General features: G+C 45.3%; 1 protein-coding gene across 1 annotated transcript in view; it reads right to left on the bottom strand.

Annotated features, from left to right (window-relative positions):
* The window catches only part of LOC121854300 (leucine-rich repeats and immunoglobulin-like domains protein 3), a 107,818-nt gene that overhangs the window by 20,259 nt on the left and 60,413 nt on the right, over positions 1 to 27,146 (bottom strand). Inside the window, exon 2 of the mRNA XM_042348885.1 lies at positions 17,294 to 17,365. Within this exon, the coding sequence (XP_042204819.1) occupies positions 17,294 to 17,365 (72 nt within the window). The remainder of the gene's footprint in view (positions 1 to 17,293; positions 17,366 to 27,146) is intronic.

Below are 27,146 nucleotides of genomic sequence, written 5' to 3'. Positions count from 1 at the left end.
TTTGCCCACACAGCTGGCAGGTGAAATAAACCTACAACTGTGGTCCATGCCACCCACTGAGGCCGCCCTCACCCTCCCACACCACTCTGGGATAAGTCAATACGGGAATCATCTTGGTGCGTGCTGGTAATGACAGTAATGCCGGGCTCTGCGCCACTACCTCAAGTAGCAGCAGTGGCAGTGCCGCTGTATGGGTCCCGGTAGTACTGCTAGATGTTGCTACTCGTTTAACCTCGTTGTTTCGAAGTTTTTAAATCTTACTGCAATTGTTTTTGTTTTTTTTTGTTATTGTAGTTGTCTCTTGTTTCCACTGGTGTTGTTTCTGGTGTTGACGACATGTGGTACTGCGGGTTATTACTGCTATAAGTGGTCTTGATCAAGTTCTTGCTAACTACTATTACTGCTGTTACTCGTGCTAGTTATTGCAGGTGTTTGGTGCTGCTACTTCTTCTGTTCTTGCAGCTGTTTATGTTGCTGGTGTCTGATCGATACGCGTAGATGGGGGGGTGGGGGTGGAAGGGGGAGGGTGGCAGGAAGTAATATAACTAACCACTGCAGAGTCCAAGATCCCCGAAGCACAAACTGAATCTGTCTACTAAGGGCGTCCTGACCACACTACCACCTCACAGCACCTCCCAAGTTTCACCGGACGACCACAGCCAAGGAGGAGTCGTCTTTATGGAGTGGAAGTATTGTGTAGGAGAACTGGGGCCACCGAGGATCAGGTCTACTATTGCGTTATTCACTCCGCGACACACACACACACACACACCAATCTAATTCTCCTCATACTAATATACACAGCGAGGAGGATAAGTGCCGGAATGTGTGTGTGTGTTACAGGTTAAAGTATAGCTATCTACTATATTCAGTAATGGGTACGAGGTAATCGTCACTTAACTGCTAGCTACTACCTAAATTAGCAACAGCAAACATTACAGAGTACACACCAACAAACATTACAGAGTACACACCAACAAACATTACAGAGTACGCACAAACATTACAGAGTACACACCAACAAACATTACAGAGTACACACCAACAAACATTACAGAGTACACACCAACAAACATTACAGAGTACACACAAACATTACAGAGTACACACCAACAAACATGACAGAGTACACACCAACAAACATTACAGAGTACACACCAACAAACATTACAGAGTACGCACCAACAAACATTACAGAGTACACACCAACAAACATTACAGAGTACACACCAACAAACATTACAGAGTACACACCAACAAACACAGAGTATACACACACCAACAAACATTACAGAGTTTACAGACAGGCATTACACATACACGCACCAACAAACATTACAGAGTACACCAACAAACATTACAGAGTTACAGTACACACAAAACAAACATACAGAGTACACACCAACAAACATTACAGAGTACACCAACAAACATTACAGAGTACATTACAGAGTACACACCAACAAACATTACAGAGTACACACCAACAAACATTACAGTACACACCAACAAACATTACAGAGTACACACCAACAAACATTACAGGTACACACCAACAAACATTACAGAGTACACACAAACAAACATTACAGAGTACACACAAACAAACAATACAGAGTACACACCAACAAACATTACAGAGTACACACCAACAAACATTACAGAGTACACACAAACAAACAATACAGAATACACACCAACAAACATTACAGAGTACACACCAACAAACATTACAGAGTACACACAAACAAACAATACAGAATACACACCAACAAACATTACAGAGTACACACAAACAAACATTACAGAGTACACACCAACAAACATTACAGAGTACACACAAACAAACAATACAGAATACACACCAACAAACATTACAGAGTACACACCAACAAACATTACAGAGTACACACCAACAAACATTACAGAGTACACACCAACAAACAATACAGAGTACACACCAACAAACATTACAGAGTACACACCAAACAAAGAGTACACACCAACAAACATTACAGAGTACACACCAACAAACATTACAGAGTACGCACCAACAAACATTACAGAGTACACACCAACAAACATTACAGAGTACACACCAACAAACATTACAGAGTACACACCAACAAACAATACAGAGTACACACAAACAAACATTACAGAGTACACACCAACAAACATTACAGAGTACACACCAACAAACATGGCCAACCAAACAGCAAAGATCGATCCGGTGTACTGGAGAACGAGATGCGACTCCCAGCCCTCTTCACCACAAAATATTTACAACAAGAGGGTGTAGCTACAGCCACACTGGTAGCTACGCCCTTACAACAACACACGACACTGGCCAGGTGTCTACACTACCTCAGGTATAAGCGATTTCCCCGCAGGTGAGATAGTGAAGTAGAATATATTAAGTCCGGTTAACCCAAGTACGATGACAACCTTCTCAGCACGATGATTTAAACCCTTGAGTACGATGACTTTAACCCCTTGAGTACGATGACTTTACCCCTCGAGTACGATGCCAACCCTTAAGTGCAAGGAAATTACGAATTCACCTAATGAGTAAAATATCATAGACACTTTGAGAACGTTGACTTAATTCCTCGCGTTAGATATCTTAAACCCTTGAATACGATGATCTATTGTACTCCGCGTGGGGTTAAGTCATCGTGCTCAAGAGTTTAAAGCATTCATTACGATGTGAAGTCCTTCTCTGGATGAGTGTGTGGGGGTGGAAAGGCGGAGCAGATGAACTGCTGAGGAGCTAATAGGAAAAAAACTCTCTCTCTCTCTCTCTCTCTCTCTCTCTCTCTCTCTCTCTCTCTCTCTCTCTCAGGTCGACCAAGATCGTGCATAGTATAACTAACAAGGCGCCCCTGGGAGGTGTATAGGTGAGGCGCCACAGGGAACAGTGAAAATAGTTCAATTGTTTGTTGTTATCTTCCCTGCCCTGCCTGATGCTCACTGTTTACGATAAATAAAAAAAAGGGGGGTAGGAAAACTAGAGGAAAAGGATCAAGAGGAAAATTTGATAATTTTTTTTAATATAAATGAATGAATAGTAAGAAGAAACACGGTAGTAGTAGTAATATGAATAAGAGGACGAAAGTGGAAGTAGACGGATAGGATGAGGAAAATAGTAAGTTTATCACATAAGTAGAGAGGAGAGTGACAAACACAGGTAAACTAAATGACGGAGGACCTGTGTGGTGGAGTAAGAGACAGGGCTCCGAGGTGGCAGCGCGCAGGGTAAACTAACTTAGGTAATGAAAATATAGAAGGGGGGAAGAGGGAGGGAAGGGAAGGAGGTGCAGCAGGTGTTGGGACCACCAAACAGGTCAGGCCAGGTATCACGTTCACGGCCCGACTAAACTTACGCCAGCTGGCCCCAAGCTCCCCTTCCGCACCTGCCACATCTCTCTCTTACACACACACACACACACACGAGAATCCATCAAATGACACGCAATACTCAGGCGGTCATAAAAAACCCACTCATCACTTATCAAATATTTCGTTATGTAAATTCATACTGACATCTATATAATCCTTTAATAAATCAGGTAGATACTCAAGTGAAGAACATTGTATGAATAATTTACCTCAACATGGAGAGTATTGCCCTTAGGTATGGTTAGGTTAGGGTTACCGAAGACGATCTGCGTACAGTCCCAACAATTGCCCTTGAATTAGACATACAGTACAGGGTCACTGTGAATGAATTACCCTGTAGTATTTCACATCTTGCTTGAGCTCGAAACTCCCATGTTTCGAAACTAAAGATTCATTTTACACGAGCTGTACTAGAGTTGTATCAGAGTGAACAGCCTCAAGTGTAAACAGCAGTGAGTAGGAAAACTAATGGCTGCAAAGTGTACAGTATGACGTCATCAGGTGACGACACACCACGTTAACATCCGGTAGTACAGTATTTCCCCACCTTAATATACACGTCATCACCTCCACCTCCCATACCCTCAACCGCTACCATACCCTCCACCGCTACCATACCCTCCACCCCGCATACATACACAGTTACACACACCTTCACCACAACCACTACACATACCTGTCTCTCCACCACCCAACTCTCTACTACACACTTTCCACAACCACACGAGACGAAGCCACTTCATTGTTAGGCTAGATTGGCCAGGTTCGGTTAGGTTTGGTTATATAAGCTAAATAGGTTGGTTTCTGTTAGGTTAAATTAGCTTATATTGGCTAGGTAGGTTTGGTTTGGTTAGTTTTGGCTAAGTTAGGTTAAGTTGATAGTGATTAAAATGTATATCTACGTTGAAAAAACCGGTAAGTGCCGCACCTACACCAGCCGCGCCTGCAGCTGCCACACCTGTAGCTGCCGCAGCCCACGCGGCCAGCCGCCACCACTTTTTGCTTGTCTGCATAGTCACGTGTTGGCGGTACCCCTCACTCTGGCCCAAACTCACACATAACCAGGTGTGTGACCCCGCTAATCATCCTCCCACACCTGTACTAGTCTGTTGTATAAGTCACCTCTCAATCCCACATGAACACAACCAGGCATCAACGGCCCTCATCTCTCCACATTCACAGGAACTGGACGAAACAACACCTATCCGCTATACCTCAGACAGATGTATAGAATTCCCTGCGTTCCATACCTGCAGGGAGGCCACAAGTGTTATCGTCACCTCACACTTAGCTACCACACAAAACATCAACAACCAACAACTACGTCATTGCCTCACCTAGCACCAGCAACCACCTTCATAACACCTGTACTACCTGACAATAAATTAAAATTACCGGTACTATTAAAGGAGGTATTATTATTATTGACTACAGTGTTATTTCTATCATTACTATTGGTCAATCGGTGGATTACGAGGGGACGGAGGGATGTGTGTGAGAGGGTGAATTACCCGAGGTCAACGCCACCTTCACACCTGCAACACCTGTGCGCCCTTAATGAAGACACCTACTGCCCGAGTGCACACCTTCAATACACAACTATAACTCAACGAGGTAAACCCTTAACTTCTAATTAAACCGCCTGCTCGCGAGTAAACCCGTGACTCAGGTAAACCATTAACTCAAAAGTGACGAATTAATGCAGGTAAACTATGAGACCACAGGCAACTCCCCCCCCCCCCAAAAAAAAGAAGTAAACCACGAATTAATAAAGGATGACTAATCAACAAAGGTAAAACACTATCCAAGAAAGGTGTAAACTGGTAATAAAAAAAAGGTAAACTATTAATCAACACAAGTAAACCACTAATTAACAGGTAAGCTACTAATCAAAACAGGTAAACCACTCCACAAAACAGGTAAACCACTGGACAACACAGGTAAACCACTGGACAACACAGGTTAATCGGTATTGCAGCATGACTCCGGCAATACACAGGGAGAGCGACGGTGTGGGCCGGCAGCGTCCAGGCGTGACCCATGGGCAACACACATACCAAAAAAATACGAGTGTGTGTGTGCGTGTGAGGGAGGGAGGGAGGGAGGGGGAGGGAGGAACAGGTGCTCAGCGGTGGGAGTGATGGTGGAGGCGGCTTGGAGTGTAGCATCTGGTGGTACTCCCATAACAAATATGTACACAAATGCGCGCTCTCTCTCTCTCTCTCTCTCTCGCCTTACACCCCGACGAACAATCCCTCTTCACCTGCACTACACCCACACCCAATCGCCACCAACACTCACACCCATCAAAGGCCATAATACCTTTAAATCATCGCTGCTCCACTACCACGATATGACACATCCCAGACAACACCTTCACGGATACACCCATATCTACACCTGGGCCAGACATACCTGACACACAACAAACCCACACTACACCCACCCACCAACCAGCGTCCACACACACACACACACACACACCAGCTCGTAATCTATGGAGGGATCGTGAGGGCAAGAATGTACCAGCAGGGTGTTGTGACGGTGTTCTTAGGGTCCTCAAACACAAAACATGTTCCTTTGTGAGGGGGACCTGCTGGAGGGGGCAGGCGGGGGAGGAGGGAAAGAAGGTATGTGGGAGCGAGAGAGGGAACGGGAGGGGGGAGGGGTGTGAGAAGAAGGCAGGTAGAGGCAGGTAGGATGTAGTATGAATGGGAATGGTAGCTGAGGGAGGGAAATAGCTACGGAGAGGGAGAACGAGAGGGTAAATGAGTAAGGGAGGTGGGTGATGTGAAGGAGGCGTGGAGGGACGGTAGATGGATAGAATGAGTGAGGGAGAGTATGTGATAATAAGGAAGTTAATTATCTAAAAGTGAAGTAGAGGTGGAGGATGGGTGACCAGGTGGTGGGTGGAGGTTGGGAGGAAAATGAAGGGAGGTAGGGAGGAGAAGGGGAAAAGACGGCTTTGGAGGGAGGGGGGGTGGAGGGAAGAAGCCGGGCAGGGAGGGATGCCCTTGAACTCTGGGTCGTAACAAGCAATTACCACGGTGGTGACTCTAACGCTGCAGCCGCGACACACACATAAGGGCGGAAATCTCCCGCACTGACACACCACTGCACTCCTCCACCGCCGCATGACACAGCCCGCTGACTCACCAAACCACAAACCGAGTCAAACCACAAAACACCCGGCCAATCACACACATCCGACTGGACAAACGACCAAGCAATCGAATCCACTCATCCGACCAAACCGACAACCCGAATACCAGGAGTCAATCAATCGACCTCCCCACCAGAAGAGAACTCGTCAACCAGACGCTCATCACCTAGACGGCAACCCAAGTCAACCAACAAACTAATCTCTCCACCCAGAGAGTAAATCAATCGACTTCATAGCTCGTAATATTAACCAAACGATCGACCGACAAACAGGCGACACACCAGAGTTGAAGACACGAATAACCACAGGAGGACTATACAAGCTAAGGCGACACACACACGCACGCACGCACACATTGTTCTCCTTTCAGTAGATGTAGCTGAAAAACGCATTTACCAGCTGCCCACAATTACTGACTACCAGCGATCATCCCAGATCACCGGCTATCATCCTAGACCACCATCTATCACCCTAGACCACCAGATATCATCATAGACCACCATCTATCATCCTAGACCACCATCTATCATCCTAGACCACCATCTATCATCCTAGAACACCAGCTGATCATCCTAGACCACCAGCTATCATTCAAGACCACCAGTTATCACCCCAGACCACCAGCTATCATCCTAGACCATCAGCTATCATCCTAGACCACCATCTATCATCCTAGACCACCAGCTGATCATCCTAGACCACCATCTATCATCCTAGACCACCATCTATCATCCTAGACCACCAGATATCATTCAAGACCACCAGTTATCAACCCAGACCACCAGCTATCATCCTAGACCATCAGCTATCATCCTAGACCACCAGTTATCATTCAAGACCACCAGTTATCACCCCAGACCACCAGCTATCATCCTAGACCATCAGCTATCATCCTAGACCACCAGATATCGCCCCAGACCACCATCTATCATCCTAGACCATCAGCTATCATCCTAGACCACCATCTATCATCCTAGACCACCAGCTAATCATCCTAGACCACCAGCTGATCATCCTAGACCACCAGCTATCATTCAAGACCACCAGTTATCACCCCAGTCCACCAGATACCATCCTAGACCACCAGATACCATCCTAGACCACCAGATACCACCCTAGACCACCAGCTGATCATCCTAGACCACCAGCTATCATTCAAGACCACCAGTTATCACCCCAGACCACCAGATACCATCCTAGACCACCAGATACCATCCTAGACCACCAGATACCATCCCAGACCACCAGATACCATCCCAGACCACCAGATACCATCCTAGACCACCAGCTATCATTCAAGACCACCAGATACCATCCCAGACCACCAGATACCATCCCAGACCACCAGATACCATCCTAGACCAACAGCTATCGTCCCAAATCACCAGATGTAATGTGGAACTAATTGCTGTCGTGTTAGCGTGGAAGGAGTCATGCTGCGTGGGATTCATCTAGCGCGCGCACACACACACACACACATTCCTCCGCCGCCTCGTTAACCTCGCACAATAACGTGATCAATTGTTATTCCGTTTAAAATATATACGTGGGTTTTTTCTGCTCTTTAATTCTCCCTTCCGGTAATCTGCAGGGAGTTCGGTTCAGTTTCGGTTCCCTGGTTAATGTGAAGGAAGGAGGGAGGGAAAGGGGGAGTGGCCTAAAAACCTGGTCGTTGCCCCCCCCTCCCCCTCTTTCCCACACCTCCCTCCACGCCACACATTCTTCTCCTCCTCCCCCTCCCTCTCCCCACGTCACACACCCTTCTTTTACTTCCCTCCCTCCAGATCATAATTTCCTCCTACCTCCATCCTTCCACAACCCTCACTCTCTACTCCATTGTCCCCCCCCATTCTCTCTAAAACCCCATCCTTCATATTCCAATTTTTCCTTATCTTTCACCCCCATGATTTCCATCCATTGTCCTTCCCTCCCTGACCGCTCCGTACTCCCTCCTCTCTCCCCCCTCCCGATCACCCCCCCTCTCCTTCCCACCGCCCGCAGATCGCCACTCACCTGTGCGGGTCCGGGCGGTGTTCCTAGACAGCATGGCGGCGCCTCGCACACACATATGACGCACCACTTCACCCTCTCTACCCAGCTCTGCTGATCCACCTGCTACCACCACCGCCACACCACAACACCCTCTCCACCCTATCCTGATCCACCCGCTACCACCACCACCACACTACTACACCCTCTCCACCTATGCTGATCCACCTGTCACCACCACTACACACATCTCACTCCCTCCACCTATTCTGCCTCATACAAACATCTCAAAAACTACTAGTAAAAAGGCTGAAAATATACATTGGATAGAAATGACTTATTAGTGTCTACATCACCACCTGGTCTACAACATCCACCACCAATACATCACCAGGTAGGATACAGCACCCAAGTTCACCACACTGCACCAATAACGTTACACTAAGACCTGTAGAGGGACTGATGATTCTGGATCCTAAACCGAAGTATTCTCCCACACTGAGGCCATATTGACTTCGGTGCTCTGGTTGAAAACTCCACAACACTCGAAAGGTTCATCCATGTCTGTTTTGTTGTTCACTTTGTATCTTTATCATCCTGGTTATATAATTGTTTTTTCTTCAATTTCACCTGATCCTAAGACATACTATTGATGCTACAGAGAATGGGACCGAGACTTTAACTTATATTCTGAAGACGAGGGTCTGCCCAACCTCAGTTACATTGACCCGTATGCCCTCTCAAGTACCGTTTCTCCTCCACTACATGTGACAATACAGGTAATAAGTGGGGTGTGGGTGTGTGTGTGTGTGTGTGGAGCATGGTGTTCTCACGCAATGCGGGTTGGTTACTGGTGACGTCAGCATAAATACACAAACCAGCCACCCGGCCGACCAGTGGGACATCCCGGGACCTACCTCAGCCCTCACCCAGGAATGTTTTACATACACACACACACACACGTACGTACGTACGTCTGCGTCTCGGAGAAACTGTGATCTATAAACTTGACTCGCGGAAGCTGCAGCTGACCCCACACAGGTGAGGCCCCGCGAGAAAGTTCACCTGGCCACAACGCCTGCCTCACATTATACCTTAATAACCCCATGGTACCTCTTACCCCACTCCCACCTAACTACGTCACCTACACCCCACAGACCACATGTACCAGCTGTCTCACACCAACCTAACTACGTCACCTACACCCCACAGACCACATGTACCAGCTGTGTCACATCCACCTAACTACGTCACCTAAACAACTGCTACATAGTGTTATACATACTGAAAAGTGTGGATTATGAGGCGACAGTCACACGGACAACACGTGAGGGTCACTTTGCACACATCAGCTCACATTACTCCTCTTGCTTTCACTAGAGGGTGTACTGTGTGTGTGACCTCTCACCACACACAAGCACACTCCTGCCCTTCACTTAACCCTGATCCACAAGTATAATATTTCGTATATCCCCCAAAATATGTAAGATAAAGCATACAACACACAATGGTGATTAAAAAATAAACTACAGTATATTGTATTAAGTAAACGATATATACAGGTAGTGGACATGTAAAATAATATTTTTTTTTATTTTAACTTTATAATAAATTACGAATATTCGTGTTTGTATATTCGCCTCATTTACAGCTCTGTACGACCCAGCTACCGCCAAGGGGGGAGCAACCTCCCAAAACTAAACACTCAACATCGTCATTTATCTTAGTGCAGCAAGAGGTGGTGTAAAGGACGTAAACATGTGCCCCACCTTTCACAACCAAGGAAACCAGTGCAAGAATTATTGATCGATTTATGTTTTACACACACACACACACACACACACACACAGACACACACACAGTCACTCGTCATATCTTCGTCTCCCTCAAGCGATACATTTTGCAGTAACAGTAATAGCGCCCCGCATCATCTAACTTGTGTTTACCATAAATTTACAGCCGCCTGACAAGTTGTAATTATGAAGTACTTAAAACTACTTGGGACAACTTGGAGTGAGACACTTACAATAATTTCTAGAATACATACAAACCTTTTACAGTAAACATTATCTTTGTAACTATCATTAGATTATGAACCATTCCCGGTGTGACTGTTTTTGTACGTCATTATTATTATTATTATTATATATTGAAGACACGATCCACCAGCACAGATATTAAGCTTGGGGGTGGTGGTGCACACACAACCAGGTCAGGAGCACCGCTGAGGACGGGTTAGTATCAAAACAAACCAGAGAGAGAGAGTAGCGTATGTTGGAGTGTGGCTCACCCGACCTGTTGATAACTGATCCTCTCCACCGATATCCAGTTGCCTCGTACACCACTCCCCCTCTCCACCACACACGCGGTACCATACACTCACCACGAGAACAACAAACAAAAACTTGACATTGCAAAAAATATATATTCGTTCTAGTAAAATTATCCCAGCACATTTAAAGCCCTGTGATCGCTTTTGGATTCGATATACAGAGTATATAAGAAGAAGAAGAATATATATATATATATATATATATATATATATATATATATATATATATATATATATATATATATATATATATATATATATATATATATATATATATATATATATATATATATATATATATATATATATATATATATATATATATATATATATATATATATATATAATTCAACCCAACATTGCTGTAACATTACGTATTTGTCCAGTATTGGTATTATGTGTTCGTATTCTTATTAACCAAATCTCTTACATATTAACATATTAACAGTAACTGATTCTCTGGCCTCAAGAAGGATACGGTAAGGTGGGAGAGATAAGACAGGGATCACGAGTCTCTCACTATCAGGTGGGGAAGGAGGAGGAGGCAACACCCCAAAGCACAGTCAATCCTCCACACTATGCATTGCTCATCCCTCTCTTTAAGATTCTAGCAAGGTGGAGATATTAAGAACACGTAGAATTTCCTAACTTACGCTAATGGTACAAAGATGATGGTGTCAAAACGTTTATAAGACTACAGGAACACACTGAACTGCCCCACTCGAGCTGCAGCACAAACATGGCGACAAATGGTACCTATATCCCAGTCAAGACTTCTACCACAACTCCACGAACTTGCTTAACCATAACAGCTGTTGTATAAATAATAATTAATAAGTCTTAGAAAACTTGGGGCGTGGATGTGATTACCTCGTGAACACCAAGTGGAGGATAGTGTAGCAGGTGGTGAGTCACAACAAACGTCATATCCGGCCAGGTACTTTCCAACAGCCTCCCTAATGAAACGCCTCCATGTGTTACAACGCTGGCCAAATAAACACAGCGACTGAGGCATCCACTCATGTTTTAGAGCAGTGATGTATTAAGTCAAGACACTGATACCTGGCGCTCTTAATGGATAAACAAGGAACACCGTCTTCTAGCCAATACCAGAATAAACATATATCTATTCCATGAAACGACCTGAGCTATAAACAGCGGACTGCCCACTCAAGAGGGTGACCACGGTTATAAAAGGTGACCAACTCCTCCGAAAACACACGGCCATTATATAAAGTCATTTATATTCTGATTACAAGAACTCATCCACGCGAAGGTGGGTCAGCTACTTGTCTAAACGACCCCTTAAACTTCCTAAAGTATTCAATCACGCGTTCCTCGGTTCCTGCAGCGACACCTGACACCATACAAACATACCAGGGAGGGCCCAGCAGCTGTGGTGACTGAATATATATATATATATATATATATATATATATATATATATATATATATATATATATATATATATATATATATATATATATATATATATATATATATATATCCACTGGAGTACACCCTCTCCCTCACTACTACATTAAGAGAGTCACGACCAACACGTGCGCTCAACTAAAAATACTCCTTACACGGTATTTACTGGCTGAGAGCTACTACTACGACCACAGGTCCTCCCCACTGCCACCCAACCACACACTATCCCTTACACACATACATGTACACACAAATCCAAACATATCACACACACACTCACACAGTCATTTATGTCATCTCTACAACCACACTCACATTTACATATCCATATAATTACTGTACATATATACACACACAGGCACAAATACATCACAGTTCACGTGAAACACTACCGGCATTGCCAATCAGATGATGAAAACAACACACAGGTGTTGTAACTCTGCATAACATACCACACACCTGACATTCTATAACCACGCCCCCTCCTACCCCCCCCCCCCCTTCGCTACTATGTGATCACGTCCCAGTCTCCGCCCAGCATACCACGTGGCACTTAGAGCACTTGGGCCTGAGTGACACCGCAGGCAGGTTTTGTCTGGCTACATGACAGGTGAGGGAGTGGCCACCTAAATATACTGTTGCGTCACGGAGGCGGACCAGCTGTGCTTGTCCCTGCTTACCAGTGATCCACAACACCTGTGGCTCCACCCTCCACCCAGTCCCACCATCTCTTCTCGCCACTCATTACCACCACCTCCTACCCTTCTCTCCCTCAGCAGCATCCAACTCTCCCCCATCATCATAGCAACTCCCCATCACTGCCTCCTTCCTCTCCCACTACACCAACACCTGACATCCCCAACTATTCCCCCCCCCTCCTCCTCACCCTCTGCCCTCATCCCTCCATCCTCAGTGCCAGCCATCCAGCAACATCCCCTCATCCATACCCCCCCTACTCATCCCCATTGTTCCCCCAACCATCATCAATATACCCCTCCCCTCCTCCTCTCTCCCTATCCACTACGCCCACATCCTCCCACACCCCCTACTGCATCAGCTGCTATTCCCAACAGTGATCGGCGAGCCTATACCCACGCACACACCAGAATATAAAGCTAGCGAGGCAGTAATCGGTGTTATATACGACTCTCACCTCCGCCTCCCGACATGATGGACTTTATTTGTAAGTGTGTGTGTGTGTGTGTGTGTGTGTGTGTGTGTGTGTGTGTGCGTGCGTGTGGTGACGGTGACTGTTGCGTCTCTATATGTAACACCCTCGGCGAGTCGTTTGATCTCTCACACCTGCAACTGAGGTTTATCTTGAAAGAGTTGTCTATGTGGGAGTTAATTAATGACTTGCTCAAGATATGACAATTATGTTCGACTTGAAAGAGTGAACTTGGTGATACTTAAAGCTTTACTTATACAGTGACCTTATGACTTCAAGAAAGACTCGATACAGAAAGAGTGAACATGACAACGGACATACATACACCACTCACGAAACGTTGATCACCCTCAATTAGTAAACATGATTTAATCGAAGCCTCAACTTACAAATCAATCACAACAAATCCCAGAGCCTATACATAATACTCATGAGATTAATCACAGTAAATCAACCCCGACAGATGCTACGGCCATGTCACATTATGAACACATAGTGGAATACATCTTACTGTACTTATAAATTAATTAAAAACGCCAGTAGTGTTTTTTTTGTTTACAGACCTAGATTTTCAAAACATCAATAGAGGCCAATATATTTAATAGTAGCTTAAACTAACTCCATAAAAGGAACATTGTACTTCAGAGCTAAAGGAGTGATGCATTCAACCAGGAGTGCTTACGAGTATAGCTGGTCTCGGGAAACAACATATTTACAGCTAACAATACATTTTGAGTTAGCTTTGGGTCGAATAATGTCGTATTCACAGCTATAACAGTCCCAAGGAGGTATAGCTTGAATTACCTCATGTATTCACAGCTATATTATCGCCAGGAAGTTATAGCATGAATTAACTAATGTATTCACAGCTAAAACCGCCCAAAGGAAGTAACTTGCATCATTAACCGCGGTATATTGGGCGTGAGAACTGACACGTCTAAACCAAGCATTCCAAGGCGATTAACTCGTACCAAGAAACGAGGTCTTTACGAGAATGAAGACTTGCGTAAGATCTCACAAGGCTCGCATAATATCATACGAAGACTCCCACATCATACTAAGACTCGCACATCATACAAGACTCGCGTGATATGCTAAGACTCGCATGTTATAATAAGACTCACACATCATAAAATACTCGCATACTATCATATTAAGACTCGCACATCATACTAAGAATAATATATATATATATATATATATATATATATATATATATATATATATATATATATATATATATATATATATAGATTTAGTGTATGACTGTATATATGTATGTATGTTTATGTATAACTGTATATATGTATGTATGTTTATGTATGACTGCATATGTGTACATCTATAAGTATGTGAACCATCCGCGTCGCACCGAAGGGAACCCTGGACAAATGGCTTCTATGGAGCTCATTTTATGTATGTGTGTATTTCTGTCCCTGTGGGTATACACGTATCATGTAACAGTTTGTACACACACACACACACACACACACCCCACACACACACACAGCCGGCCACGGTTACCGACCCAAGTAAACTAATATAGGCCTACACCAGCTATTACCCTCACTGTCCTGCCTATCCAGCTTCCCAACCTAGGCCTAAAGCTACCGCCGTTCCTCTCTCTACAACCACCACCACAATAACACCAATGGCTTCTCTTACCCTACCAAAATACTTGCACCACCACAGCGTAGTCCTAACACGTCCTGTCCTATTGCCATTACTAAACGTCTAGGCTTTAAATACGTGTTGAAATAATCCATTCGTTTCCCCCCCAACACACGCACACTTCAAGATCGATGTATTGTACGTTTGTGTCCGATTTCAGCCCGATGGCAGCCTTTGCTGACTTGACTGATAGGTTGTTTTCTGCAGCCAATGACTAATCCTTGGCCACCCCGGTCATATACACAAAGGCAATGTAAATCTAGGCCACGCCATAAGTGCCTTACAGGAAGCTTAAACAGTTGGTAATTACGTGTGTGTTACCACCACCACCACCTCCTCCTCCTCCTACCCGAACGACGCAATAACAAGTCTGCTTTTCAATGACAGCATGAAGTGACGGGGAGTGAAGTAGGCGAAGAGGAAGAAGAGGGAAGTGGGGGGAGGTTATGTAGGAAGAGCAAGGGAGCAGGGGGGGGGGAGGTAGAGTTATCAAGGAAAGCGAGAGAAGGAAGAGAAGGAAACGGGGGAATTTCGGGGTTAGAACGTAGAACGGGGCGGGGCTGGTGAGGAGGGAGAGTTATCTGAGACTGGTGATATTGTCAGGGTAGCAGGTGGGGGAGGAGCTATCTGAGTGAGTGGTGAGATATGGGAGAAGGGGGAGGAGAAGGGAGAGCGAGGGACTGGAGGGAGAGAGTTATCTGGGGGAGTTGGTGAGTGATGTTGGGAGAGTAGGGGGGAGGGAGGGTGTGGGAGAGCGGTGAGGGTTGTGTGGTGGTGATGCGGGTGAGGAGGGAAGCCCAAGGCGGCGGTGGTGATGGGATGCGGCAGACAGCGCGGCGCCATCCACTCATCCGCAAACCACACACACACACAGAAATACACATACAGAAACACACATACACACACAACACAAGTGAACATCAACACAAGATACACCCCACATTCCACTCCACCCTCACTCACCTTACTTCAAAATGCACACAATGGACTCCCTTAACAGCAACACCCAGCAACCTACAGTACTAACGTGTGTGTGTGTGTGTGTGTGTGTGTGTGTGTGTGTGTGTTATTTACTGAACTAACTAAACCACAACACAATGAAAGAGCGTCCCGAAGACCTAACGGACAGTTCGGATACAGTCCACGGAGTTCGGAGTGTTTAGTTAGGGAGGGAGGGAGCTAGCCATTCGCAGCTGGATGGACTGATAGTTTCCCGGACACGAACCACTGACCTTTAGGACAGGAGAAGAGTGATGTATCCACTGAGCAGCCGCACCCAAGCGACATTGTTCCCTGTATACTTCAGCTAAACCAACACAACATAATTCCATCTTTTTGTATATACATCTAAATATACATAACACAATATACTTATCAAAGTGCACAAAGTATACATAACGTTACTGATAACATACTTAAACCAAGAACATATATACACAATACAAAAAGGCCCGTGAACATGTATTTACAGGTATTCTACACCATCTCATTAACACCTACATAACCATCCACCTGCACACGTACACCTACCCACCCGGAAATACCTGCCAGCCTACACACGCAGACACTTTAACACACACATAGATTGGTACACACATCTCTTAAACCAGACGTTCCGCAACACACACACACACACACATGGTGGGGGGGGGGGGTCTCTAGAGTATCGATCTACAGCCAGCAGCATCACGGCCGTCTCCTCGACACACCCCATACACCCCTCCTCCTCATGGCAACGCGGGTCAGTCCACCACCACCGGCACCGTCGCCACTCGGCCCGCTAAGGCACGCACGTCCTCATCACAATGCCAGTCTCAGCACCACCATTCACATCCATCGACTCGCTGCTGACTCCGCACCTTCTCACACAAGGTTACACACCACAACAAATCGATAGATTTCTCTTACTTTACGCCTCAGCTGACAATTTTTTCAATATCCTTGGATGATCATCAATGCGTCCAACTAAACACGAAAGTTGAGGTTAGGTTGTGATTAGTTACGCACACAAGACTAGGGCCCATTTGACCATTCACCATACATATAGTGCTGCACTGTGCTGCACTTATATATTCATCTGGTAAGTTAGAAACTCTACATGTGAGGTGTACTCAGAAACACTAATAATACTCACAGAGTGGTGAGCTTGGGCAGGTTGTTGAACACTCCGGCAGAAAGCTTCAGGTCCTTGTTCTGGCTCAGGTCCCTGCGGACAGAAAAACACTCGTTAGTCGCGTAAAAACAAGGGTGGTTCAGGACCGGTCATTGACTGTGTTAAACAGCACTTGAGGGGAAAAAAGAACATCCCTCGCGAGGAAAACATTATCAGTCTAGTCAAGAAAGGCAGTTATTGGGATGATTTAACACAGAAAATTCATAAATTGTTTACGTCGGAGGAGCTTCTTGTATTGTAAGACCTGAAATAAAACAGAAGTTACTGATATTCACAGGATATTTGATAAATATTGAAAAGGAGACAGATATTGTTACACACGACGTTCAACTTGTGTAAAAGACGTTAGACAAAAACTCCATACATCCCTGAGAAAGAAATAAGCACACAAGTCCTATATATCCCGCACACTGGTTGAGGGACAAGTGCTGTGAAGTTCGTAGTGATGTGCTCCCTTACTGAGACACCATCCTCTGTCTCCCTACTTGTGTGCATGACCCCACCTTCCCTCTCCCCCAAATACTGTACTCTAAGTCTCCCCCTCACCTGGAGTCACACTTCCAAATACTTCATTTCCAAGTTCATTCCTACCTTTCTTCCTTCTCCTTGCGTTACCCTCCAAACATTCCTTCCCAAGATACCCCCCCCCCCTTCTCCCTCCCTTGATATCTCCCCTCCCAGTATTATTTTCCTATCTGGCATCTCCCTCCACGTAATATCTTCCTACCCCCCTCCCCCTCCCCTTGGTGCCCCAAGCCAGCAAGTGCAGGGTGAGTGTTGATCAAACTCAACACGAGGGAACCACAACACGACGGGGCGGCGGCTAACACACTCAGCAGTGTTGCGCCACGGTGCTTGACCTCCCCGCCTACAATTACGCTGCACAAATCCGGCCGGGGTTTCAAAACACGGGGTGGGAGAGGTGATGTAGGAGTGAGTGTGTTGCCCCTTACCATCACTCAGGTGCTGACGGTGGTAGCTCCTGCTCTCATGACTCGACTACCCTCACTCAACACATATTTTAGTATGATATTATTAGTAATACCGGGGGTATCGTACTTTATAATTAATGAAAAATATTAATAACGCAGATTTTAACAATATTAATAGAAAAAATAATAACGATTATAATAAAATTACAATAATAATGTACGTAACCATAATAAGTATCGAGTCCCACCCACAAGACGCCCTTCAGAGGCTACAACAGACACTATCACTACATGAACATGACACAATAAGCTTACAAGTATATAACAGTATATACCACGACAGAAAGCTTTGAAAGTATATCAGTATACCATTAAATCGATGGACAGTATAATTAATTTGTAACCTCTTGAGTACGAAGACAAAGCTCTCGAGTACTATGTCCTCCTACTCAAGGGTATTTGTCATGGTATTCACAGAGATGTACTCAAGTTACTCTGGTGATGAAATCATTGAGCTCAAGAGGTTAAGGCATCTTACTCAAAGGTTTAATTCATTGTAATCAATGGGCGGGGTTATATCATTGTACTCTGAGGTTAAGGTATCGTGCGTAATGGGTTAATTCATTGTAATCAGTGAGCTAAGTCATCGTTCTCAAGAGATTAAGCCATTAATTCACAGATAACACACAAAGGCCCAGAAATACGTGTAAACACCAGCTGCCACAACCACACTACTTTGTCAACCTAACCACGACACTACCCCCCCCCCATCAATCCAGCCATTTCCTCCACCAGATCACAGTTACTCAGATACGTGCGTAGTTAAGCACGTACACTGCTGTTACCTTTTTAGATAAACAGTAAGTACAGGTGTGTCTTAAATTAGCAAGTCTTGAGGTGTTCACGTGTTTAACTTTTATTTTATTTTTTACGGGGATTAGCCCACCCGGGCACAGGTCACTGACCCACATCGGGGCCTGGGATGTAATAATAATAATAATAATAATAATAATAATAATAATAATAATAATAATAATAATAATAATAATAAACCATAACGAAATACAAAAATGAAAAAAAAAATCAAAAGTGAGAAACAATATATGTATGTTGTGTTCTCAATAGTAACAAACAATTGAGACCCTGCAATTGTGTGTAAATGAGGCAGAAAGTCAGATCAGTAACCTGGAACTAGGTCACAATTTTTGTGATGCCATACGGCAGCAGGGTCTACCATTAGACAACACATTATGCTTCCAATATCTTCCCAGGCGGTAGTACCTCCCTGTTTGGTAGCTGTCCACATGTGGTGAGGTTTTCCACGTGTGTGTGTGTGTGTAGGTTTGACTTCTAAATTACCTGGGGTAGTTTAGAGACAAAATTTCTCCCCTAATCTCACAGCAGATGAGTGGGACACCGACAACCTGCTCCACGCGCCGAAAACATTATCAGTCAGGTCAGGAGAGACGAGAACTGGGCTGACCAAACGCTGTCAAAAATCCTATAACAACTGAAGTACTTAAACCGATAAGGTAACGTATATTAATGAGTTACAAATAAGGTGAGGTATGATAATTAGTAAGGTGTGGTGGGGGAGGCAGGTGTGGACGAATGTATACTGAACACCTAAGAAGTCCCCCTGGTGATACAACGACCTGTTTTATGACGACTGAAGTACATTAAACGTGCAGCAAGTTTCCTACTCATGAATTAATGATACAAATGGGCACCAAGCTACACCCAGAGGAAGAGGAGGAGGAGGAGGAGGAGGGAGAGAGGAAGAACACTTGAATAATAAATCGGAGAAACCGGTTCACGAATATATATTCCCTATGTATGGATTCTATTTTTGTATATGTATTTTACTTATGGGCGGTGCATAACCTTAATCACTGATCCCAGGAGATGAAAACAGCCCTAAACAGCCCGCTAATTAACACACACACACACACCAAGCGCCGTGTTCTTTCCCCACCAGCCTCACCCACCTCACCACAACCTACACCTAACAACTACGATGTTGTATTCAGAGTGGAGGTGCCTGCAGTGTTGGCTATAAAACGTTGTGTTGTGGTGTAAGTTCATCCCACGTTATGAATCGATGCTGTGAGTTCATCCCCATGTGTGAGGCAGGAGGAGGGGGTGGGGAGGGGGAGGGGAGGGGGTGGGGAGGGGTAATGTGTCGTAACATCAGATTAAGTAAGAGCTGATACTGCACTGGTCAAGAGGATGAGAACAGCCTGCCTTTCCTCTCCTAATATCTTAATGGGCGAGGAAACGGCATTCATAAACCTCAACCCCGCCCGGTGATGTTAACTAGATGTAAACAGTCAGCTAATAGCACCGTCGCCATCTAAACATAATCATAATCTAACCAAGAGATAAACAAACATCATTATCTGCCAACACCTGCCGCTTTGTTACGGTCAGTCCCACGACCCAGTTCCTCACGTTTACTCCTTTCTTTCTTTCTAACTCGGTGCTCTATACCGTCAGTCATATCTACCTCTCTGATTTCTTAACATAACAAGTGAATAATGTTTACACAGACAGAGCCACAAGCAAGTAAATGAACTGATAACAAGACACAGGAAAGAAGTACAAGTTATATAGCTACAGTATAAACAAACATCTTTATCTCATTCATTCTCCCATCATTAACTGTGAGTATTGCAGAAAAATGGATGCAGGAACACAAACCCATAGAGAACCCCACGCCTACATACTGTACATAGTGATACATTCATAATTACAGTTCGCACACACACATTGTCTTCGGGGTGAGGCCGGTTGCCACCTGGTCAACAATTAAGGTTTCGTAACCCCGGCGGCGGGAGGCACCATCACCAATGGCGGCAGGCGTGGCGGCGCGGAGTGGAGGAGGACGAGGTTGTAGCGAGCGGCCTGGATGACGAACATTCCGGTGCCGTGACTGTACACCGCTTGTCCTCCCTCCCTCCCTCCCTGCTGTCCACCTGGTCACAGCCAACACAGCTCCGGCAAACTAAAAGTGCCACCTTCATCTCGCATTACACGAGTCACACGCCCAGTCCTCACATTACATCATCCACCTGCTAATACGTAACACGACTTGGCCACTCACCCTCCTCCTTCATTTACAACACCAAAGTGACATTAATAATATTCATTTAATACGACTAGTTATTCCTCCACCACCTGTGTTTATGCTCCCCGTCTCTTTCTTCGCTTACACCTTGTACACAACACCCTGCCAGTACACAACACCCTGCCACTACACCACACCCTGTCACTACACCACACCCTGCCACTACACCACATCCTGTCACTACACCTTGCTACTAACCACACCCGCCACTACACCACACCCTGTCACTACACCACACCCGCCATTACACCTTGCTACTACACCACACCCGCCACTACACCACAAAAGGGTTCCTCTACCAGAACACTCTCTTGACCCGTACAATACTTGACCTGGAACAATGGCAGTGTGACCCGAGCCTTCCTGGAGTGTCTCAAGAAATATATTACGAAAACTCTAACCTGACTTAACATCACTCAAGACCACAGGGACTTACGTAACCCGCTTCTTATACGTGTAGGATCCCCCCAAGTATTATTATTATTATTACTATCATCACCAGAAATTACATCAATAATACTACTACTGCTACTAGTACTAATAATAATAATAAATAATAACAACAACTGTTTTGTCACGCTCATTGTCACCTTTGTAATTAGTCACAATGTACCTGAAGCGCCTAATGCAAAATCAACGTGGAAAAGAATAAAGGTTTAAAAACACACGAGTCTCAGTAGGGATCTGGCAAGTGGGAGGGGGGAGGGGTGGAAGGCAGGACTAGACTTCACTAGAGGTTGGGGGTGTGGGTGTGTGGAGGCTGGGCGGAGGGAAGGAGGGAGGTGGAGAGGCTGTCCAGTTGGGTGGAGGATGGCCATGGGGGAGCGGATGGTGGGGGAATCAGCAGATAGGATGTGACAATGCAAAGTTAACTGAAGGTGAAGGTGACTCATCAGTTGTACTCGAGGAAGGAGGGAAAATGGTGTGAGAGAGAGAGAGAGAGAGAGAGAGAGAGAGAGAGAGGTGGGGTTGTATGTGGGGAGAGGAAGACGTGACCTGGTATGACCGAGGGTCGCCCCTTCATCAGTGGAGGTGAAGGAGGTCGACACGCTCACCTCCTGTGATCAACAATAAAAAAAAATACACACCCAAGCACTCCAGGGTCCCAAACACGTCCTTTTCATACACCAATACACCTCACGCTGCTACACAGGTCTTATGTCTGAGCACACCACAACACTCATAATACCAGTCTTACACACACCGGTAAACACTACAACACCCACAACACTTGCCTACACCCTATACACAGATCTTATAAACGAACCCACTTCTCCCCCACACACTCTCCATAAGTGTAAATAAGCAGGAAATTAATTCTTGGGTGTATAAGTAATTATCTCCGTCCTCACTCACCCACACACACAAACACGTACTGAAGCACTTGATGGTCGCTGCATACACTCACGCACGCACGCTGACGGACAGCGCCACCTCGACCACAGCGAGACGCGGAGAAGGCATCACCGACCTGCCTGCTGGAGGGGGCGGCTGGTTCTCCTCCGTGCTATAAGTTACAACTCTCACCTTTACTTGTGGTTCTATATTTAATGTCATTCATATTACGATTATTTATATAAATCATAACACTGAAATCCGTTAGGGACAGTGTGGATAACGAAATCACTGTACAGTATAATTATTATGTCGACTGTAACCTATGGTCCTCTTCAGCAGAGTTATTATAACTTCACAAAAAGAAATATAATTCTAGTAGTTTATAAAACACACGATCGTTCCTGTAAACGAGAGGTAGGTCACTTCTGGCTGAATTAGGAAAAGTATGTAACTGATTATGTCATCTACCGGACCACCAGCCACTGTAAATACTTTCATCGCTCGTGTTTTTGTAAGCCCTGCCCACTACCAGCGCCAGCAAGCCACAACACACCATATAAAACTATATATCATATAAAATTCAAGAATAAATTACTGGTTATGAATGTGCGTCTCTGAGTACAGGTTACAAAGGCGTGGGGTGAGGGGGAGGGGGCACGAATGACGCCAAATAGAAGTATATGAATCATATCGTGTTAGAACTACTGTTTCCTGCTGCTCGCTGTTAGGGAGTTCTCTCACAACGAAGACACAGACACAGCATTAGGTAAGAAAATGGTGCATGATTTATCCCTCTACCTTTCGCGTCAACACTTTAAGATGCTGGGACTACTGTTACCATTGCTGACCAACCACCAACTCTGTCTTACACCTTCAACAAAAGTAAAATATATTTCTCTCTCACATGCGTTCACGTTTTTGGAGGAAGAGGAGGTGGTGGTTGTGGTGAAAGGCGCAGGCAATAACTCAACAGCCAGGTAATGAGGAAAAACATCCAATTTACTGTGTGCATTGAGTGAGCAGCCTCCCAATTAACCTTATCTTCCAGCTACCGTGTGCCCCTCTCAGTCATGCTTGTGATTCATGCTCCAAACACGCTTCAACACATACTCCTAAACACACGCCTCCAAAAATATGCCCCGACTCATGTTTCTATTACAATACCCCCCACCCAAGACATTGTTCTAACACATGTTCACTACAGAGCCCTTGAATACCGTCCACAAGTTATCACACAGTACAGTACACACAACACAGACACATGAACCCAGTGTGGTGTGCTAAGGTTTTTTTTTTTTTCGTTTCCCCAGTAAACAAAATTCTCCTTTGGCTGTAAACAACACAAGTCTAAACAGACATACCGGTCTGCCAGTCAACAACAACAACGACGAAAGGCTATAACAGAAATGCTAAGTTTTATCGACCCAAACGCCATTGACAAGCAAGGGAGGGAGGGACCAGCTGATGCCTTGAGGGGTCACACTACCCAGTATACTTCAGGTGGAGAACAATGAAGCGGACTTTCATACAATTAACTTAATTTTACCATACAATCAAGGGATTACGGTTTTAAGCCCACACACGGTGAGATTAGCTGCCACCGTGTTCCAGATCATGTTAGATTATCCAAAGGTCTTTCTCAGATTACCCCCAGATTATCCCTCGTCAACAAACAGCTAAGTCAACACACGATGAAAAGAACAACAAAAATATTTACCCACATTCAACAACTTTCCAATTCACGAAAAATATTATTCAAGATTATTATATTTATATGACATGGCAGACGCAACTTCAGGAGGACTAATGTCGTGCTTAAACTAACTCCCTATGTGCTGGCATGTGTACTGTACGTGTAGTGTGTGTGTGTTGGTCCTGGGAGTGACAGGCCGTGAGGCAACACACACCACCAGCATTAAATACACAACACATCGCCACAAACACCCACCGTGTCCTCCACACTCCCAGAATTAATAACGTCCCCCTGTTGTCATCCTGAGACGTGGGTTCAGGAGACGGCGAGAATTTAACGCCAGATGAATGAAAAATGTAGCATCATAAATACTGTCCCCAGTCTCATGCACCGATCCTTAGTCTTAAGTAAGTGCTAAGTAGTGATAGTAGTAGTGATGTCAGTAATAGTGATAGTGACGATAGTGGTAGTAGTAATGATAATAGTGATAGTGACGATAGTGGTAGTAGTAATGATAATAGTGATAGTGACGATAGTGGTAGTAGTAATGATGTCAGTAATAGTGATAATGACGATAGTGGTAGTAGTAATGATAGTAGTGGTGGTGGTATTGCTCCTGATAGTGATGATAGTAGTAGTAGTAGTATGGGCCAAGGACAAGTGATGGCTGATGTGTTTACAGGCAAGGGTGGTGAAGGATAGATAGATACACTTCCGGTCTTGGTTGAACAGTTCCTCCCTCTCTCTCTCTCTCCAGCTCAAAAAAAAAAAAAATACTGCCGAGTGTTTTTGGCCGAGTTTAGTTAGCGGAATGTTTGCACGTGAGGGATCGTCTTTCAGGTACGGTTTACAATACTTAATTCACTAATGATAACGTTAATAAAACTCAATGTTAACAATACATACTCTCACTTTCCTGTAGTTTAGCCCAACATCCAGAGCAGTGGGCGGTGTCACGTAAGTCATGGTGTGAAGGAGATGTGAGAGGTACAGGGTGAGGAAGGTGTGTGTGGCCAGGCGGGCGGGGCAGTATAAACATCATTAACTATGTGCTGACTCCCACATCCCACTCCTGATCTCTATCCCTCGTCTCCAACCACCACCTACTCCCTGCCTGACTCCCACCTGTTCCTTCATACAACCACCACCTACTCCCTGCCTGACTCCCACCTGTTCCTTCATACAACCACCACCTACCAACCTCTCTCTTCCTCCTCCATCCCACCAGACTCCTCCTCCACCACCTCTCTTCTGTTTCATCATCAACAAACTACCGTCATCCACCGACATACAACTACCGTTACCATCAACATTCAAACACTTTACTAACTACTACTCACCTACCACTTCTAGCTACTAACACCCAATAATTAGCAAGCGCGCACACACACTCAACATTCTCGTCACATAAGGTGTATCAGACACACCTGACCCAGTGGCCGTTATCTACAACAGGTTTCGCGGGACAATAATAAGCCAGTGTGATCCTACCCTTCTACTACGCCCGCCCCACCACACCATCACCTCATCAATGCCAAATACACCCACCATCCATAAACACCCAGTCTGCTATCACGCCCACCACCCAAACACCCAGCTTTCTATCACACCCATCACCCACAAACAACCAGCCTTCTATCACGCCCACCGTACCAATACCTCACCAACACAACATACACCCACCACCCACAAACACCCAGTCTTCTATCACGCCCACCAAACACAGGTACAGTACAGTACTCAGTCTGTGTCAAAGTTATGTAACAATTTATGTAACGAGAGAGAGAGAGAGAGAGAGAGAGAGAGAGAGAGAGAGAGAGAGACATGTGGAAGAATAACATGTAGGCAAACTAACATGTGCTGGTCCCACCCCCCTCCACACACACACATACTCACCACAGCGTGCAGTAGTCTGGCCAAGGTTACCGTGATTGGTATTGCAAGAACTGTGCATGTTACAGGGGAGTCGGGAAGTCTCAGCCAGCAGTTTCGGGGACTGGGACCAGGCTTGGGTGGTAGGGCAGGAGGCATCAGAGGACTGGGGTTGGGCGGTGGCTAGGAAGAATGAGGCGGCCAGGGAAATGATAGTGGTTAAGACCTATAGGTTGAGACTATGACGGGGCGGCGGGGATAACATGTTAGCGGCAGTGGATAAGGCGGAGAGCAAGGAAGGAGGCAGCAGAGAAAGGCAGGGCTGGGAAGCATGGCTGGGGCTGGGGCTGGTGTCACATTGCAGAGTGGCGTCCGCCCGCAGCGCCGCCCTACAGATACTGTTGCACAATGGCCGCCCCAACCACCTGTCTTCACCCACCACACTACCACCCTCTCCTGACTCCTCTTCCGCGTATACGTGTGCCTCCACTCCCTACTACCACACACACCACGTCCTCACAACAACACACACACACAGTATTCCAAATTTGTGTTCCGTCCTAAACCTAATGCGCAAAGTTTAGCAATAAGGCAAAATGTAAACAAACCACATCATGATTACAGCGTTGCCTCGAGAGCTGACAACAACCAAGGGGGTAAAAAATAAAACTGACCGTAATCTCTCGCTACATGGGAGGTCCGCCCCTCACATATCACACACACATTTCCTTCACTCACCAACACAATTACCAACGAAATAAAATATTGTCACCGGGAGGCAGTCAACACAAAGTGGACATGACACAGCGGAGGTTGTATGGGAGGGAGAGAAAGAATGAGGGAGGGTGATAA

The sequence above is a fragment of the Homarus americanus genome, unplaced genomic scaffold (genome assembly GCF_018991925.1).
Source record: "Homarus americanus isolate GMGI-L3 unplaced genomic scaffold, GMGI_Hamer_2.0 scaffold54443, whole genome shotgun sequence".
In the NCBI taxonomy this organism is placed as follows: Eukaryota; Metazoa; Arthropoda; class Malacostraca; order Decapoda; family Nephropidae; genus Homarus; species Homarus americanus.
This window is presented reverse-complemented; position numbering and strand designations above follow the sequence as displayed.